Source organism: Xiphophorus couchianus, chromosome 5 (genome assembly GCF_001444195.1).
Source record: "Xiphophorus couchianus chromosome 5, X_couchianus-1.0, whole genome shotgun sequence".
Classification (NCBI taxonomy): Eukaryota; Metazoa; Chordata; class Actinopteri; order Cyprinodontiformes; family Poeciliidae; genus Xiphophorus; species Xiphophorus couchianus.
The window spans coordinates 10,362,631-10,383,819 of record NC_040232.1 but is presented as its reverse complement, the minus strand read 5'-3'; the positions used below and the strand labels follow the sequence as shown (position 1 = coordinate 10,383,819).

At 36.3% G+C, this 21,189-nt stretch overlaps 1 protein-coding gene and 1 pseudogene across 1 annotated transcript in view; one reads left to right on the top strand and one right to left on the bottom strand.

The window, feature by feature from the left end:
* Positions 1-665: 665 nt before the first annotated feature.
* LOC114144148 (TBC1 domain family member 24-like) lies at positions 666-7,052 on the bottom strand (annotated as a pseudogene).
* A 4,939-nt stretch (positions 7,053-11,991) lies between these two features.
* Positions 11,992-21,189, top strand: part of stx8 (syntaxin 8) — a 32,319-nt gene continuing 23,121 nt past the window's right edge. The window contains exons 1-6 of the mRNA XM_028017341.1: positions 11,992-12,115; positions 13,195-13,294; positions 13,382-13,476; positions 13,716-13,826; positions 17,398-17,522; positions 18,337-18,429. Of these exons, the coding sequence (XP_027873142.1) occupies positions 12,096-12,115; positions 13,195-13,294; positions 13,382-13,476; positions 13,716-13,826; positions 17,398-17,522; positions 18,337-18,429 (544 nt within the window). The 5' untranslated portion in view covers positions 11,992-12,095. The remainder of the gene's footprint in view (positions 12,116-13,194; positions 13,295-13,381; positions 13,477-13,715; positions 13,827-17,397; positions 17,523-18,336; positions 18,430-21,189) is intronic.

The following is a 21,189-nucleotide window of genomic DNA, read 5'->3' as shown; positions in this document are numbered from 1 at the left end:
TATGGGTTTTCGAAAAAGTACTTAAAAATTCTCCCTCTTGTTCTAGCATTTAGAAAACAGAAACAATTTCATTACACTTCCTTAGTCTCATTAAATGTTAGAGAGTGAGAAAAAGAGAAGTGTCCATCTATAGCGTATGCGTAAGTATGAGTCTTCAATAGTGATGAATTCACATTTTTCACACGTATTTAAATATGTATTGAATAAATTATTCAAATATCGAAATAATTATTGATAAATATATTAGATTTGTAAATGTTAGTTATATAGTCATATTTTAAAATATTTATCAAATGTGTTGATAATTGAATTATGAAAAAAATGTTATTGTAATATTTAAATTTTATTTAAAATATTACTTTCCAATCCAATCCAACTATATCTTTTCTATCTTTACAACGAACAAAATGTAATCATGAGATTCAAATGTTTTTTCACACCGTACTGAATTCTGTTTATTTTTAGCTAAGTTTAAATTCTAATATTTGATATAAAAGAAACCCAATAGAGGTATTTGTTTTACCACACAGTACAAAATGGAATTCAGCTTTACTGTGTGAATAATAACAACATTAACTGAAGAAAATATTATTGGAAAAAAACACAACACTAAAGTGGAAATATATATATGCTGTATTTACTTTTAAACATTTTGTTGTAGAACTTACATCTCTCAGACAATTGCGGAATTTCATTTTTAAGTCAAAATTTTTTATGAGATTATCATAAATGCATTAAAGATTCACAGTCATATGTCTGTAATTTAGAACAAATTGCAAAGATTACACTTACAGAAATGGTTTATGTGTTCAAATGATGCTAAAGCACAAAATCACTAAATAATGCATAGATGTATGAGCATCCCACACAGGTAAACAGTAGCATAAGGCAGCACAACACATCCAGTTGTAGAGGTTCCACCGATGCGTCATGGTTACAGTGACCAAAATAGAAAAATATTCATTTTAAATTAATGCTTATTTCTTCCTTTTTCAGCTCTAAAACTCATTTTCATTTTTTCACATGTTATAGAAATTAATATCTGAAAGCTATATACAAGACAAATGTACCTTATACTAACTAGTCCAATAGACAAGATAAGATATTTTATGATCTGTAAGAGTATATAAAATGAAAATTTCTCTATTACCTAGAAGTAAGAAAAGATGATAGAAATAAAATCTCAAGATACAGGAAACACATAGCCAAAATAAAAAAAATCATACATCGCTTACTATATTCATATATACATTACAACATTTTATTCCACTGTTATTCAGACTGTTCAGAAGAAGAGCCAATATTTCTCTTGTGTTAATGTTTTGTCTGCCTGTTAAATGTAGAATTGATCTTAAAATTCACTTGTCTGCAACAGTGAGATTCACTGTACACTTTAGTAGCTTTCCAATGCATGGGCCCATCATACAATTTCTTTAGTGTTTGCTGGTTAGAGACAACAAACTGATTGACCACCTATTATACAATACACAAAGAAAAGATTTAGTAGTGAAAGTCTCAGTAAATTATGTTCAAACCAAGATTAGTTTTTTTTTTCTCTCGTATTACAGTTTTTAAAATTCATCAAAAGATATAATTGTTGTCTTGACTTATTATAAGTGAAATCTGCATTGAGTTGCAGAAAAAAGTCTGTTGTCCACAACAAATCCAAAATTATATCACTCATATTGTTGATCTATTGAGAATGAAAGCTGTGAGATAGGTAGATGGAGTTCTGAATACCCCATACTTCCAGGGACTGGATCTGGAAGTGTCCTTTGCAGAGTGGGTTGCTGCTGAATGTGTCACATGGTTCTGAATTTCCTTCCTCTAAGTTATCACACAAGCAGAGTGCGTGGCCCCCATCACCACCTGAAAAATGACATGCAAGTCACATAAACAACATACAATGTTCTGGCCTGACTATTGTTAACACAATTCTCTCAGCATGTGTGAACAACGTACCAATGATGAGCTGACTGTCATCTCCTGCGATGAAATTTGAGGCATCTTGCTCCTTTGGTCTCTTGGCCTCCTTTGCAGTTCTGGGATTTCCTAATGGAGCACTGAGGGGGAGTGTCAAATAGGATGGATTCTCTGGAGTCCCATTCGTACAGCTGACAGTTTTGGTGGTGAACTGAGACTTGCTGCTGTTTGCCAATTGAGATGAGGAACTGCTTCCATTTCTGTGCTGCTGAGGAGAGGCTATTCTGGTCATAATGTTAACCATAGCCCGCTGGTAGCGCTCCATGCTAGGGCGAAGCTGAAACAGTCAGAAGAGTTCAGTTAACAATCTGTAAATGTAAGAGGCATTCTGTGTGATAATATTAAGAGGTTAATTCAGATTTTTTTGAAGGTTTTAGGCAGCTAATACTAATACTCGGCATCATCACTGGTATAAATCCAGATTAGCTGCTCCCAAAGGCTGAAGCTCACCATGTTTGACAATGGACCAGAAATCCTTTTTTTTTTTTTTTTGTCATTTTAAAATGAATTGAATCTCATGTAATATAATATAATGTAATATCATGTGTATCAATGTCATGTAACAAGAGTATGCCAACACATGTTTAATCTGGATGTTAACTGTCAGTCTATTTGCATTCGTGATTATTTACACAGAAGACCAGTGACCTTCCAATGTGAAATATATCCTGTAACAAGTAAAGAACTTAGTCTTAGTAACTACCTGACAGCATAGCAGTGAAAGTAAGACCCTGTATAAATCAATACAACAAAGCACCTAGGCCTGTGTAACATTTTTGCTTCACACACCGCTTTGCTTTTCTAACAGAAAATCTGACTGGAAATGTTTAAGATGTTTCAGTATCTGTTTATCACAGAATACTGTGATAAACAATGTGACCCTCAGCCACAATTCAAGAAAGGTACCAAGTTGGTCACCAGCAGTTGATACTGAGGGACAATTTTATTTTTACCTAGTTTATAAGATTGAAACCTTGTTAAAAAGGAAGATGTTGGGCACAACACAAAGTTTTCTGTTTTCCATTAACTATATGTTTTGCTTTCATGTAATGGTAAACTAGGACTAAAAACATTGAGCAATTTTTCCTCTAAAACATACTGGGGTTTGTTAAACTTTAGGAAGCAGCAGGTAAACCCTTTTTACATTTCACATTTAAATAATATATGTTTTTAAGACTCTTTTTTTTGTTATTACATCATATGAAAAAGCAGATAAACCAAAATATCACAAAATATTCTTTTGATTTTTATCTCTAAAAAAATAAACTACCACAGAACATTTTAAACCAATTTTAATGCTGTAGTTTTCTTATACTAATTTATTGTCATGATAAATTAACAGAAGCCTAAAAATGGGGTAAAGTTAGCTTACCATAAAAACAAAACACTCCCCAGTTCCAAAGTATGTAAGTCCCTTAGAGTCGTGATTCCGTCTTTCCATCAAATCCATTGACAAGAAAGCTCCAAAAACCTGAGAAAAGTGTCATGTCATGTTAACATTTTAATTGAATCTAAATATTAATATTAAAAATATTGCCATAATCAAATTTATTTGAGGTTCATGTAAACCACTCAATTCATTTACTTCTTCATCCATTGTTTTGATGATGAGTACTATTGGCTCATGTCCTTCAACACGTGAATACAATCTAAATGAGGAGGAAAGGAAAATAAATAAAGTACGTCAGTCTATCCACCCAACATTTTTCCACACCCGGCTAAAATATAAAAGTTTCACTGGGAAACTTGTAGTGGCTGTACAGACTTGTAAACAGATGTAATGTGAGAGTCATTAGCCATCACGCTAATGATGTGATGTTTGATGTAAAGACAAATGTGTTGATGGTGAAAATATACCACTGGTCTCTGGTTACTCTCCCTCTACTAAAACATAGGCTTGAGTTTATAGGAGTAGAGACAAGCTGCCCTACAGGTGTTGATACCTAATCACAACTCACTGGTGCAAATTTGAAAAAAAAAAAGCATTATTACTGCAATTTATAAGGATGACAGTGACTACGGTGGTAGGAATTGGCTCCGCAATCAGTGGGGTGTCAGTTCAGCTGCCGCTCTGTCCACTTCTGTTGTTGTGTCCTTGCTCAACACACTTAGGGCCAGTGCATGGCAGCCTTGTCTATGTCAATGTGCCCCAGTTACTTGCCGCAATGTGTGTGTCAATGGGTGAATGACTGAAAGTAGTGTAAAGCACTTTGGGAGTCTATGGACTTGATAAAACGCTATACAAGTATGAGCTATTTGCTATTTTTCTAAGCAGTATTTTTATTGGGATCATTAAAAGTCACTTACGAGGAAAGATTTCTTCCATGTTCTGCGATATGAAACAACTGAACGGGGTTGAAGAGCGCAAAACGTTCAGGAATCCAGGCCCAGATGACCCTCATCTCTGTCTCTGTGACAACACTGGAGCTGAAGTTGTTTAAATCCACTGATTCCACCATCTGCCTTTAGGACCATCAAGAGCATCACAGATAACAGCAACATTAGATGTTATTTCTTAATCTTGTTTCTGAAGAGTTCCATAAAAAGTCAATTACAATGCAATTGTAAACATACCTCTTTTGGAGTGTGCTGACACCTTTTTGCATTAGGGCATCCTTATTTGCATTGAACAGAAGGTTAAGCTCATTTCGTGTAGCAATTGGAATCTGGAAGGCTCTTTCCAAAAGCTTCTCAACTGTGCAGTGGCGAGCTACATTTTGCACAAAACGTTTCATGTCAGTTCTAAAGTCTTCGACGTCTGCTACTCGAGATGACACGGACACTTTGTAGAGGTCAAGCAAAGCTAATGCAACCCTACAAACACAGATTGTGAAAAATATTTACAATATTCAGGCCAGAAAATAAATCACATTTTCAAATCTACACTGGAGTGGCAACCAACCTGAAGAGAACCTTGAAACCCTCCAGTAAGTAGACATCCAGAACTCTGATTGCATATGTGAATGGAAGGTCAGCAAAAATCCACATGATCCAGTCAGAGTAAAATTCAAAGAGGTTTTGGTGCGAGCTGGCAATCAGCTTTCGGATGCCCCGGCAACACCTGTTGGCAAGGTCCCCGAATGTCATGCAAGAAGCACGATAAGTAAGAAATGTCTGGTCGATGTAGCGCTTGTTAGGATCCTTGTAGCAGATGAGTTGAGACACGCTGTAGAAACACTCTGCTTCATCCTCACTAAAGTGGAGTATGAGAGAGACCAAGGCAGGAAGGATGGGGCAGTAGCTCATGTCTGGGAAGTAACTGCCAAGGCATATAAGGATCTTTTTAACAGAATTCATGCCAGCTTTGTTGAGACAGTATCTGGAAAGAAAGAGAGGAAGCAAGGTGCCCACTGGTCAGAATAAGAAAACAAAATGATGTATGCTCTTTTTGCAAGACTGTATTTAGTGTCTTTTAATCATTCATGCAAACAGGTAAGACACAAAGTTAATAATTTATAAAGAAGTAAATTGATTTAGATAATCATACAATTGAAGTACATTTAATTTTCAGTACCAAAAAACAACTTCACTTTTTCACAACATGAGCATTTTTGAACTAATGTTTTTTAACAGTGTTAGTCTAAAAGCATTCCCCATGAGAGAGTTTTACATGAATACTACTTTGCTAAACTTAAGTATGTTCATTATATATTACATGCACCAGCTTAAAGTTCAAAGCGGCTGTTTTTTAAGCATTCTGTTTATACTCTGTCTGTACAATTCCAATAAAAATTCCCTAATATCTACATTTTAGACAACATATTTTGTGCAGCAGATTAAGACTGGAACTTCTTGACAAAAAGAATTTCAAAGCACTTCTAATACTCATTGTACACATTATATACACATTAAAATACACATCAAAATGTTACTGTTTGAGTTTTTACTCTGGGGGGAAATAAACTAATACCATTGACTTACCTTGGTATATCCCCATATTCCATATACTCCGGGACTTGGTGAGTGCTAACTTTCTGTTCCCCAAAAAGCTTCTTGGCCATTTCGTAGTAAACATCCCTATCTGGTGTAATAGCCCTGCAATTAGTGAAATAAAAGGTTGAAATGAAAATTACTATATGGTCTTATGAAACACTAATCTTAAAGAACATTTCTGACATTTGTCTTAACCTGGAATTGATGTTGTGGATGATATGATAGTATGCTTTGGCTCTCAGTGTGTGCGAGGTGGCCCAGAATCCCTCTCGGCCCATTCTTTTCAGCTGCTGATGCCCGCTCTTCAGGATCTGCTGGTATTTCTTCGCAGGTTCTGGATCAATCTTCTCCCAGTCCACAAACTGTCCATACTTCATACCAGAGCTGGAGCAAATCTCCCAGTTGTCTGACTCAGAAATGGTTATCATGGACACTGTCTTGGCACTGCCTTTACCGCCTGAGTGAGATAACCACATTCATTTAGCTGTTTTTTAAATCTATTTTTCTTTCACAGTGCGCACAATTTTTGGAAAAGAATTTGCAATATATTAAAAGGCACTGTGTCAATACCATTAAGATCTTTTGAGAGCTTTTTTGACTTAGACTTCTTTGGGTTGACAGGAACACCAGATTGATTCCCATCTTTATCATTCATTTTGGACATTTGATTTCTTAACTGTGAGCTTGCTCTCTGCCTCAGCGGACAGGAACACGAAACGTTTTCTGTGTCAAAATTGGAGAACAACTCTGATGTCTCACAACTGTAAAATGATCTAAAGAAGGGAAGATTCCTCAGTTAGTAACATTATTCATTTGTTCTGTTAAGAAGCTGAAAGAACAAAAATGTGGATAAGTACAAGAAAACACATAAAATACTACCTTATTTGTAATATATTAAGAATAACTGAACCACAAAGCTGAGAATAAAGACATACCTGGAGCGAGGTCTTGCATTGATTTCCTCTGTTTTTACTTGAAAGCCACAGTTTTTACTGTCCTCCGGGTTGTTATAAGAACGGGACCTTAGTCTTCTGCCTGTCAACATGGAGTTCACTTCTTGTTCAGGAGATGCAAAAGAAATCATATTCATGTTCCCAAAGTTTTGAAAACTCTGGTGTTCTTGAAACGTGAATCATCTCAACCCTCGAAGGAAAGTGTCTCAGAAGGTAATGTCTCCTATTCTTAGTGAGCATCAGCGCTTTATATAAACCTGACAACTAATGCCAGGTGAGTTACCCACGGTTTGTTTGTGGTGACACTCGTACCGAAAGGAAAAAGGTCCAGTGATTTTCCTGTTTTAACTTTCGCAACACAGGGTCTGTTTCTGAGAACTGTTTCCACAGTGCCACCATCATTTCTTCAGCAGAAGAAACAAGACATCAAAATGTCTAACAAATGAACCAAAATAAAGGCACTTTCTATGGATCAACTGTTCTGGAGTAAACCCTTTTCTTTAGTTGTTGTTGTCTGGTAAAAACATAGTCACCCTTCTCAGCCTGGTTCCCTTTCTTTTGATTTATAACAACCTACTTGAAATATAATATTTCCTTAAATAATTTCCATCTTTATGTTTACCACTAGAAAATTCCCCGCATGTACTTTGGGGGAAAATAGACTCTCTTTGAGGAAATTATGTCATGGATTTAGACTTATTGTCCCGGTTTGCCTTTCTGTTGCACTCAGATCATTAAACAAATTTTAATATCAGACAACTATAAGAGTTTTCAAATGAGGATGTAATTTTTCTAAGTAAAAAAATCTATCTAAACTAGAGATGGTAAATTCAGTTTTGTTCCTCTGAGTGACTCTGACCCGCTTCACTGAAGTATAAGAATAAAGAAAGCATAAAGGCATTGTTTTACCAACAAATGGTCCTTAAACTGGTTGTATTACCCATTGTTGCCTACTCTTCACAGCACCTCAACTGTGAAGAGTTATCTTTTTTATTTTGAATATTTGTTGCAGGTTGCTCATACTGCTCCACAATCAAAATATGCCAGCACTTAAAGTCTTATTCTGGTGTTCATTCAGTCTCCTTGTGAATTTTGTGGTAGACTTGTTTTTGGGATTTCTGTAAATGCAGCACACCACCTAGTCCTGAAGAAGCAAAGCTACCCCAAAACATCATACTATTTCCATCATGTATGAGTTTTTCTTAAATGTTGTGTTAGTTTTTATACCACATGCAACAGGACATACATTTTCAGAAAACTTTAACCTCCATCTCATCATTTCACGACATATTTTTTCAAAAGTCTTAGGGATCATAAAAATACTTTTGACAAATGTGGGGAAGGCCTTTACGTTCATTTTCCTCTGCAGTGGTTTTGATCATTTTTGCCCCATCTGTTACTCATTGTTGAATCATGAACTTTGACCTTAAATCACACAAGTAAGGTCTATAATGCCTGAAATGTTGTTCTGTGTTCTTTTCTGGCCTCCTGGTTCTAATCTTCTTGCTGTAATCTCCTAGATTCCTTCCTGATTTCTACATTTGTGTATACGAGCTCTTGGTGTTTTTCAGTGAAGTCCTGAAAAAAAAATTGCTATTAAATGCTTTCCAGAACGATAAATGTTAATGAGTTAGTTTCTCATCTGCTTTTGAATTTCTTTAGATTATGGCATAATGAGTTGCTTTTTAATTTTTTGTTACAAACTTTATAGTGAGACAGATTATTTTTGAAAGATTTCTTGATTCTATAGATCATAGAGTATAATCATAATCCCAGTTCCAATAATGCTTGGTTACAGTTGGAACAGGATTTAGTTTGGTGTTATTACTTTTTCCTAAAGGGTAAGGTTAATTTGAACAGGTTTTTCCCTTTTTAATATATAAAATTGGAAACTGGAGTTTATGTTTACTGTGGTTATATTTGTGTCATATCACATTTTGTTTGAGTTTGAGATTTAAATAGACAACTTTGTTACAGCTAGTCCTCTAAATCATATTTTATTGTCATTTTCAAAACAATATTAGATTAGACCTTGCAGCATATTTAACTTGTTCATTGACTGGATTGATTGAAAGCATTCTAATGGCTTGTGTTTGATTTACAACTTATCAAAATCAGTAAAGATATTGCTAAAAATATATATATATTTTGGACCAAAACATCTCTCAAGGTTACATTTTTAGACAGAATAGGCCAATCAGAAAATGTTACTTGTTCTGTGAAATTGCCTCATCTGTGGAATCAAAATGTCAAGAAGGTTTCCAAGAAGGCTCCCGAAATTCCTACGTTTGTTGCACCGAACAACACACGTTATTGGTCAAACACAAGGTTTGTTTGGGTGTGAAACATTTACTACCCCTTACCTCACGTGTGGGGACTTCATGTAGTGGCACCAAAGTTTACTCTTTTATCTGCTGGTTGTATCAGTTCATGTCTCATGAAGAAAAATCAAAATGCACATATACGGTCAGTGTTGTACCAGAAAGATGTTCAAAATTCAGATAAGCCAGGTTAAAAGGAATTGATTCATGTTCATAGTTCTCTTTCATTTATCATATCTTATCTGAAATAATACTTAAAACAATATAAGTAGCAAGTTACAGAAAAAAATGGTAAAAATTAACAAATAAAACTGAAACCAAAAACCAATACAATGATGCAGTTATATCACAGTTTAGCTTGAATATGTATGGTTGAATCCAGACGTTTACATACACTGAACAAAAAGACACATGTGCCTGTTTCATTATGATATTAATGAAACCTTTGAAATGATCCAAGTTGAAACTCATTTTGTTAACTATCATCAAAAGCAGAAAATGTTGCAAATGAAATCTTTAAATTCTAGAAATATACATTGCTACTTCTACCGGTCGTGCATTGAACAATACTTCTGACCACTCAAGTGCTCACCCTTTCATAGCGGTCACTGCAGTGGACAGCTATCTAAAAGCCATATTCTTGTGTGTCTTGTGGATTTGTATGTTAAAATTGCACACAGACCACTGAAGTGGACAATACACTATCAAGTTCATCTACTGGCCATTCACTGCAAGTCCAAGAAAATTTTTTGTTAAGTCCTATGGCAGACAAACAAAAAAGCAACTTAGGAATATTCAGTCCCACCTTCTACTGTAGAGGACGGCAGGTAAAAAAATATATATATTGTGACATCAAGTGAACCCTAAACACTAATACTACTGATGTATTTTCCAAATAACAACTTTGTATTTAGAGAAAATTGAAACTAATCACATAGAAAGAAATTATATACATTTTTACAAAAATATGTTTCTCACCTATTTTATGCTTTAAAAAAATCACAAACACTTTGGGAAAAAATTATGACATAAAGGATCACAATTCATGCATGAAAGGGTTATTATATTTGTGTGACTTTTTCTTTGAGAGACAGGAGTTTAGTTGCCAGATGAAACTCCAGAGTTTTTATATGTGTGTCAGTAAAATGCAGTGTTGTATAAAGTACTGAAATCTCAGAGTCAAGTAAAAGTACAAGTACCTCTCCAAAATACGACTTTGGTAAAAGTCCAAGTCACTGACTGAAATGTTACTTGAGTTAAAGTCTTAAAGTATCTGAAACTTCTTGTACTTAAGTATGGAAATTACTGTAAAAATGGATGTACTCAAGTAATGTAATGAAAAGTACAAGTAAAAAGTAAAACAAGGCAAATGCAGTTTGAATGACATTTTTTATATTTTGGTAAACTTGTCAAATACACTTAAAATAATGTACCCAACCAAGTGCAGGCAAAATTAAACCTGCTAATAGATATACCTGCAGGCATCATTTAGTTAAGGAAATTAGGTGCTTTACCTATAGCACAAGGTTAACTTAACCTGCTTTACAACTGAACCAGCTTCTTAGTAAACCCTCCAGGACAGAAAATACAAAGTTTTTGTAAGCCTTAAGTTTTCCCTTCAAGTAAGGTCAGTGCTGAAAATGAGAAAAATAAATAGTACAGAAAATGCGGCCAACATGAAGAAAAAGAGCTGTTACGATTACTCTACTTCACAAACCAGTGAATCAGTCAATGCTACAGTCAGTAGGTGGTGCACACAACTGGTCATTATGCAAAAGAAAAAAAACCCAGAAAACTTTGGAGGGGGGGGGTACGCTGCCCACTGACGCGGCTTAGGGATTACGTGACACGCAGCGCCGTGCCCTACAATGCACTGTAAGCTATGTAATGTGTTTTGAGGCAATTGACCAAAATCCCGGACAATTTTTAAATTCCCCCCGGACATCTTTTTAGGTCTGAAAAGTAGGACATGTCCGGGAAAAAGAGGAAGTCTGGTCACCCTATCACCAGCTGGTGGTTCCCCTGGAGCCGTGTCCGACGTAGTTGCAGTCGTTGTGGTCTCCGTCTCCTCCTCCATGTGGCTGCTGCTGATTGCGAGACTTGCTTTGTGTTTAATGGGAGAAGCGAAACAGGTGTATCCTATTGGTGGTGATGAACAAGCCCAGGCAAGCAGGCTACGGACTTTGTTCGGTAGCCTGCTTGCTACTTGCTAATCAGTAGGTGGGATCAAAACACTTCGTTTCTCTCTCGCGCTTTTTTGTAACGAGTAACTAAACCACACATTGAAAATGTATCGGAGTAAAAGTACGCAATTAAGTTGGAAATATAGTGAAGTAAAAGTGAAAGTCATCAAAAATTTTCATACTCGAGGAAAGTATGAAGTACTCCAAAATATACTTAAGTAAAGTAGTGAAGTATTTTTACTTCGTTACTATACAACACTGGTAAAATGTGTAAAAGTTAATTGGATAAAATGTGAATGTAAAAGATTCTACAGCATATCATATTATAGCATTTACTAACCATACACTCCGTTAGAAGTATTTATAGAGCTTGAAATGTGTTGTTTTCAATTTTGTTGTCATTTTTAGTTGATGACATTGGTCCAATAAACCATAGAACAGATCGAATAGAATCGTATACAATTATTTGTTTGAAAGCAAGTAGATTGGTCAAAAATAATTTTATTAAAATTTAAGTTAAAATGTTGTGGCATTATGCGATTGTTGTATGTACCACAGAATGTAGCTCTTATTATTATTTGTTAATCTTCTACGGAAAACGATTGAGTCAAATGGCCCTCGCCGTTCACCGTAGTGACGTCGTTTCCAAAACAAGGAACGGATTGTTAGTGATTACTGCTCTGCTTGAAGCTGTGATATTTCGAGTCAAGTTAACTTTTATCATGATGTCTCAAGATCCCTGGTAGGTGATTATGTCTTCTAATAAAACGGACCGTCTCAAATGTATCAATAACAGCAACATATGTCTTCTTTGTGCCCGGTTGTTTCGTTTTTCTGCCCAGTTAGCTTCATTGGTTGCTTGTTCCTTATCAGATTCAACCAAATACATAATAGTGTTTATATTTTGTTGCTATGAATTCTTTGTTGTTGAATTTACAGGGGGGAAAAAGCTGCAATTGAAACGTTAGACGCTTATGTTTTACTTAAAGTGACACAGTACTGCGCATGACAATTGGCAGGAATGTGGTGTGGTTCAGCTCCACATTCTGACTAGATGATAAATATGTCACAAGTGGCTTGTTTTTTTTTTATTTCACTGTTTGTATTTTTGACAGTATTATTGGTGTATTTTTTACGTTAGACAGATGCCAGTCACATCTGCTCATCAGTTATTAGGAGCTTAAGAAATATTGCAGTAATTAGAATGAGTGTCTTGTTCTGTAATTGTAGGATTTATTAAGCAGACAACTCTCCAGATTCTGACTGTAAACAGACTCGCATCTCCTTAACTGAAGAAACACACTAAGCACATTATCTAAAATAATTTTGTTGGTATCCTCGTAAGGAAATCCTGACGGGATTCCACTGAAAACAGTTCAACTGAAAATAAAACAGGAAAGCTTTCAAGTTATAAACAGCTGCCAGATATCCAAAACATTTCATAACTGTGAAATGTTTTGGATCAGTGAGTTTAATGTCATCTCATAGGTGCCGCCTTTCTAGATTTCTATTGTTTTTGCATTTTTTTTTGTCCAAATCATCGTGGCTTTTTGTGAAAAAATTATACTGATAAGTGGTTCTACGCTGTTCTGCAGCATCTGCCATCAAGTGTTTGCAACAACTGTAGAGTATTTTACATTACTGTGGACGAATTCTGATCCACTCTTTACAGAATAGATTTAATTCAGCATCTTAATCTGATTTTAGTTGAGATTTTGGCTGTAACGCACTGTTCTGCTGTTCTTTAAATTGCATTTGAGAAACATATCTGTTGTTGCTTCATGTGTTACACATTTTCCTTCCCATCCCCTTCTCATGTAGGTTGCAGAATTATGACGCCACCTGCCGCCTTGCCCAGGAGATAGCGGAAAATATCCATGAAAGAAACAGGCAGCAGCGAACGGGGGGAAATCCTGCAAAGGTGAGGCGCTACCTTCTCTCTCTCTCTTGAGAAAATGTGCCTCCATGTTCACCTGCATGCATGTGCTTTTTTTTTTTCTTCCCCCAGATAAATATGACGTTACGAGCGTCCCTTCAGAAACTTAAACAAAATATTGCTCAGCTCCAAGAAGGCTTGTTAAGAAGCTCCTCGTCTCGGCGAATGTATCCTTTTTTCTGACGATTACAAGTTCTCAAAGTCGTGAGATTGAAATTACTGTCATTTCCGGAGAGCTGGTTCTGCTCGCAGTAACGGCGGTGATCCTGTAGAGGGTGGTAGTGTTCTGTGAAAAGGAAACTAATACATTGTGAACAGTTTCACTCATGATCAGAAAACCTCATTGAGTTCATTGTGACAGATGGTGATGAAAGGGGATGGGTTGATCTTAACTTGCTCTCGTCAGAATGCAGTCGGAAGCTGACAGGAGGCAGAACCTGATTGATAATCTGCTAACCAGAGAGAAGCAACTCAATGCCACCTTCAAAGGAGACATCGCAGAGCCTGAACCATCCAGGTATTAACCTGTAGAGGAACTAGGTCATCCTGTATCTAATCAAACTTCAATAAAATACAGTGTGCAGACACATTTCACATGATTTTCAGTTTACGTAAGTGGCTTTTGATTTTTAGAATACAGATTACTCCACACTAATGTCCATTGGTACCAATAATGTGTGTGACCTTTTACTCCTAAAGGTGGTAACACCCTGTAAATTGTTTTGTTATGGAGAGGAAACTCTCCATATTCCAGCTCCTAATTCCAATCAAAAGTTTAAGAACTTGCAGAAACCTAAGTTATCCTTCATACTTGAAAAGTATGGAAGTTACCCTTGATTTTTTTTTCTGTGTTTGAATAAGTATTGGAATGATAGAAAATATTCCTAGCTATGTTTTCTGGAAGATATTTTTCTGTTACTTCCATGCCTTGCAAAAGTATTTGTTTCTGTTGAATCTTCCAACATGTTGCCACATTACAACCACAAGCTTTAAAGCATTTTATTTCCACTATATATGATAGACCAACACAAAGTAGCACCAAGTTGAAAGTGGAAAGAAAGGTTGCATGATCCTTGTTGAAAGAAAGCAACACAACCATGTTCCACCGTGGGGAAGGTGTGTTCAGGAGATGTGCAGTCAAATTTCCTTTTTTTAACATTTTGAGCTTGCGTGTAAACCAAAAGCAATCAGAATTTTGGTGTGATCTTTTATTTATAGAATGTATTCACAATATTGTAGTGGACAGTTGCATACAATTTGAAGTAAGTAAATGGAAGTTATTTACATTGCAATTTAAAAAAGGATGAATATGCAGGGCACTGAATGTGTAAAAGAAGGATATGGTCATAGTTTCAGTTTATGTTGTAACAGATTTAATGAAAAGAAAAACGAACAAATTTTATTTGACTTGAAAATGATCAAGTTGATCCTTAGAAAAGCCTGGAACTTTGAAATTGGAAATGTTAGAAAGCCTGTTCAGACTGCTTTGTAGAGTGTTTTATATTAATTTAATATATGTTTCTAGTAGGTTAATGATTTTTAATCTGAAACCATAACAAATGTTTAATAGCAGCACCTTATGGTAAGACCAGTTCATAGAATGACTGAGATAGTTTTTATGGTGTTATTAGGCACTGCAAGTGAAACTAGCAAACAGAATTTTAAATAGTTTCAAATTTTTATTTTTAATGAAATATTCTTGCCTTTTTTATGAGTTAGAATAATATTTTCTAGTTAGATTTATTTTTTGTCAGTATTTAAATGTACAGTATGTCATGATTTATGTGATACGTCACTTGAACTTCATGTAAGTAGTTAGTTGCAGCACAACAATGCAGTGGTTGGGTTATAGTCTTCATGGCTTGACTTTCCTTTTGCACATTTAATTTTGAATTTGTTTGTCTTTTGCTCGAAAGGATCTTTATTGGCCAAGATTTTCCCAGTTGTCACAGGATGTATACTTGGCTTTGATGAAGCGTTACAGACCTTCACACACAAGGACTGTGTGTGAAGGTCCTCAGCTGTGTGCTTTGACCTCTACTGGCATCATCACTTGGACTGAAGCCCTTTTGTCTGGAGTTTTAGTGACTTTCCAGGTTATTTTTTGTCATTAGACGTATTTGCTTGCTCATCACACATGTGGTGGCCCCTGAAAAACCCTCCCACACTTTTACAAGGTGATATTGTTTGGACAGGAAGAAGTGATGCTCTGCTCTTAACTTTTCCCACTTTCTCTTCTTAATGAAATTTTGGAATTCCAAACTTTTTTAGTCCTGTGGAAGAGAAACACAGGGAAAAAAGCTAAGTGAATGATGTAGGTGATTGATGGAAATCATTTAAATTACGGCAGAGTCAGTTTAATCAGATCAGTCGCAATAAAAGGAGCCCTGCCGCTGAGTTCTGCCTGTGAGTTTCTCTGACATCTTTCACAAGCTTCGGGTATGGGATTGATCTAGTTAGCGCTGCTTTGCACAGGCTTTCATCTTTTTACAGACCACACACTCAATTACATAAAGGAATTCCTTGCAAAAAAAAAAAAAACGGCATTCGCTAATAAGTTAGCTCGGCAAACTGTAATCATGTGGTGGTACGGCATTCAGTTTGCTCACTGAGACCTGACTTTAATGGCAATATGTGGTGGGTAATTTGGATTTGAGGGAAGGCATCAGACCCCGTTCCCACTGTGTGGTCTGAGAGGACAGAAGTGTGGGAGGGGATGAATTTGGCCATGCTTCAATGATCTAAGCTACTTTTTTGGAGGGTTGAAAAAATTGAGCAGAATGAACAGCATCAAGGCTGCCAGGAGAACTTTAACTTTTAAATAAAAAAAAGGACATGGTGCCACTTAGAAGCTTGGCACAGGGCGTTGCCCTTTGGAAACACTTTTACACCTCTAACCTTCCTGTGTCTTTGGTTACACAGGAAATAGTTGCAATTAGTTAAATCCCGCCTGTCCATGTGGCTCAGTCGGGAACTGGATGCTCAGTGATGACAGTCATCTTACTTGTGTCTGCCAAAAGATGTGTCTGACTGATTTTGGTACTCCCTGACTGTTTTAATTGGATCTCTACACAGTAGGTGCAAGAATGGAGGAAGTTCATGTCTGGCACTCGGTTTAATAATAATCAAACCTGTTAGACAGATTCGACTGAATGCCACGTCTCCTCTGCTTCACCGATTGTATCAACCTTTGCTTGCATTCTTGACTTCTGGAAGAGCTGAAAAGATCCCAAACATAGGTGGAACATCTGTTGACAGAATAATTATTAGTAGTTGTATGCTCCAGAAATCTGGCAGTTTATGGAAAAAGTACCAAGAAAAAATCTACTGTTGGAAGAAAGGAAGAATAATTTGCATTAAAAGAAAGAAATCATGTGGAAGAGTGTGCTATGGTTAGATGAGAACAAAATGTAGCATTTTGGACAATATGCAAAACACTTTGTATGGGAAAATGGCCACTGCACATTATGCTGAACACAAAATCTTCACTGTGAAACACGATGGTGGCATCATATTGCTGGAGGATGTTTTTCCTCAGCAGGGAAGCTAGTCAGAGTCAATGGTCAGCCCTGGAGGAAAACCTGTAATATACTCTATCAGACATGAGAGGTTGACCTTTCTGCTGAGCAACCACAAAACACATGAGTTACAACATAATGGATCACATCTATTATTGTGTTAGAATGGCCTTCTCAAAGTCCAGACCAAAATTAAATTCAGAACATAAAGTAAGACTTCAAAAAGGATTCTACTGAGCTTAAAAAGAATCTGAAAAATTTGCACTCTATAAGGCTGGTGGAGGCGTACCGCAAGATTTTAAGCTTGCAGGAATATTAGCTTTACTATTAATTCGGAAGATGTGAACAAAAATCATGTCACACTTTACAGAATTTTATTTTTGAAAAAAAACAAAAATAGTATCCATATGAATTTGCTGATTGATGAAAATTGCCTGAGATGTCAGAGCTTTCAGACAAAACAAGCATTTCAGTACACTCTAAAGTCTTTGTTGACTTGTTGTGCGCTTAAGGTTTATTTTTTCTGAGTGCTAGCTGATTGCTAAAAACTGTCGTCTTTATGAACCTTAGATCCACGTTGATGAGCGGAGGAGCAGCAGCAGGTACACCCAACCCGTGGCTCATTGAGGAGTCAGAGGAGACGAAGGGGCTGTCCTTTGGAGAGATTAAACAACAGCAACAGAGAATCATTGAGGGTAATTTCCACTTCATAGATTCAACATAGATAAAATATTTTAGGATCAAACAACCAATTCTTGCTTTTAAATATGTTGTGTGTGTAGTATATTTTGAACAATTTAACTGGCTAAGCCTGTTTTGACTAAAAGATGTAATTAATTTTGGATGTATGTATCTATCAACGTCAGAGTTTTTAGGACTTCACTTGATCAATTCTTTTAAAAAGAAGTTTATATTAAGTAAAGGTCATTTAAGTCATGATGAGATTTTTTGTGAGTGATGTAAAATATAGTAGTTTAATAAAACTTTATGAATACATTAATTCACTGCATTGCTCATGTTTATATTTGAAATGTAATTTAAACATGTATTCATTTATGGGTTATATTACAAAACAACATATGTTTTTATCTTATTTTCTGATTCCTGTCTGATATGATTTAATCACTGAGATATTTTTTGCCACCTGGCTCCTTGTCTTCTCCATAGTTTCCTTTATTGTCGGTATACAGTCAATGAGTTAGGTTAAAACAGTGAAATCTTACCATATGGAAGTTGTGACACCAATGTTGGATTCCTGGAAATGGCTAACGTTTATTTCTGAACTTAGAAGAAATTCCCGTGGTTTGGAAAATGTCAAACTTAGACACCTACAGAAGCCCCGATGTATTTCTCCCGTATTTTTAACGTTTTCACGCCAGTCACATTTTACATTCTATTTTTTCTTTTTGTTTTTTTCTCTAGTACTTAAAAGAAACAAATGAACCCAAATGGATTTATTGAGTGATTTATTTAGTATCTTGTGTTTATGGTTGTTTTCTTTTCCTTCAGTCCAAGACGCAGGCCTGGATGCACTTTCAGCAGTCATCAGTCGACAGAAGATAATGGGCCAAGAGATCGGCAACGAGTTGGATGAACAGAACGGTAAAGTAAATGATCCACTTCTTCAATTTTGTGTATTTTTTTCCTTCTATATTCCCAAAACATACTAGAGTGTGAAATCAGATGGACAGATGTTGCTTATAAATAGAAGTACTTGCCTCATGGACCCAGACGGGAAGGAATATGCTGTGACATCACCACAAACACTGAAAACCTTTCCACATTTTGTCACACTGCTACCACAATGTCAAGGTATTTTGTTGGGATTTTATGAGGTGTACCAACAAAATGCAGCGCATTGAAGTGAAGTGGGAGGAAAACGATGCATGTTGTACAGGTTGCATGCAAATACAGTTAAATTTTAGGTTGTAACATCACAAAATGTGGAAAACTTAAAAGAGTTTGAATATTTTTACCTGCATCTGAATGCTTACCCAGACACATTAACACATGTGCCCTGAAACATCTATTGTGGAAGCATTTGTCCTTACAGTGAGGTCAGGACCGTGTCATACAACCCACAGAGAAATGGGATCTAGCTGTTTGTGCAACTCAAAAGGTTGGGGTCATGGAATCAGATCCGATCAGAGCTAATGGTCATTTTGAGATTTTCCTGGCAAAACAGAGAGGGAGGTTTCTCCATCCTCAAATAGCTTCTGTCGCTGGTAGAAGGTGCTGCTCAGAACGGAGTACAGTGGCCTCTGGCTGATTTTTAGACAGGCGGCACTCGAGATGTTAGATTTCCAGAAGATCAGCTGTCAGCCTGTGAACAATTAGATACTTTAATGCACTGCCCCTGGAGGCCTGGAGGAGTTGATACGCCAGAACTAGAGAGTGTTGCCTTACCCGCAGGAGATGTACTCTTGTCATTGCCATTAATTGCAATTACTATCTGCATGTTTATAGCGATGCTGATTATTACAGAACAATATCAGTCTCATACCTTTATGAGACACTTAATGGCAAAAAGTAAGAAAACACAGTTAAGTCATTAGAATCAGCCATTTTTAAACCTGTAAAATATGAAGTAACTGTTAAGGTTGAGTAATGCTATCACACATGGACTTGAATGTAAAAATGTTATCCTTAAATCTGTGTTTTCTCTGTAGTTTGTTAAACAAGACTAGTCTTCCCATCTTATTGGAGTTCCTTTTCTGCCCTGATCGCTGTACTGTAGCGGTGTTTTCCTATAAATAGATTAAGCTCTCTGTAGCTGGGCTGCTCCTGTCTGGCTGAAACCAAGTGGTCCTGTTTATTTCCTTTTTGGGAAACCGTTTCAGGTGAGGTCAGCAAAGAAGGTGAGCCTTTTCTTTAGAGGTTAAGAAATGAACCCAGAGAACTCTGATATTAAATACACCTCTTTCAGTCTTGGTCACATCACAATGGAAGGAAGTGTCAAAAAACAGACCAATTATCCTAATTTTGGTCTTTTATGTGGCAGAGCACTGATCCTCTGCAAACAGCAGAATTTCCTTGTTATTCGCCAATCACAGCAGAAAGAAGGAATTCAATCGCTGCTGCTTTGTTGAAAGTAGTTGAGCGATTTGCCATCAGTTTTTCATTCTGTGCTTCAGACGTCAGTGTTTTTATTTCCACAGTAAATGTTGCTGAAAATGGTCTGACACATACCAATGAGAATGGCATGTATTAGCATTTGATTCCCTTACCAAGAGCTAATGCTATTTTGACTTTATTAGTGTTGATATTTCGCATTTTGCGGCCTGGAGCAATGACTCAGGCTCAACGATGTCTTGAGCTCACAAGTGTCAGACAGTGTTTTGTTCATTAAATGTATTCCCTCTGAAAAAAGACCGGCAAAAATTAGAAGCCATCTCATTTGTCTGATTTTAATGGTTCTTTCCTAATTGTATATTTTACTGCTGCAGCAGTGAAACAGGCTAAGTAGCTGAAGGGTGTATTCTCACGCTGCTATATTGTGACCATATGTAGTATGTGTAACTTAAAAGCAAACTATTTTAGTTCTTGTTTGTATCAATTATATTTTATTGAAATCACCAACTAAATCAAATAGATAGCCAGTCACAGCTCTATTTGCATAAGAATCCATAGTGTATGTTTTGTGGTTTATTTTGTACAGGACCCTAAACTATTATTTTACTATTTTATGGCAATCTCAATTACTGATTCACAGCCATTCCAATGAGTGCTGGAAACTCAAGCTCATCCCTGCAGCAACATTTCCTGCACTGTGATGTCTGTTAAACCTGCATACAATCTCATTACTTTTAATCTTGTATAGGACCCTCATTACTGATAACTTTTTTTAAAAAGCAGGAATAAATGGGGAGCACAAGGCTTACTGCAGTACAGTGACATGGCAATAAGCGCACAGGGATCAGTTTGCTTCTGCTTTTAAAGCAGCTCTGTGCAAATAAACTACATTAATGTTGGGAAAAGACATGAAGCCTGCATGTTTTGAGTTTCAGATTGATTGATTGTTTGCTTCCTTCTGCCCCTAAATGAAGTTGTTAGGAGTGAGCCATATTATCCAGACGCCATAGAAATGCAGAATCATGTCATGACAGTCAAAAGGATTTTATCAGACAAATGTCAGGCTTGTAATGAGCCGGAGAGTTGAGCTTGATATTTTGTGACCACCAGACTGGATGGATGGAATTTCACAAAACATTCTTGGATCCTCGCGCCACCTGTGGATGTTTGAAAGGAGTTTTAACTTGTACAGAACATCATTGTTAAGGGGCATTAAAATCAGCAAACATGTAATCGGAACATAAATAATAGGCAAATAAAAGCCAAGTGGTTTACGGTCAAACATGTGAA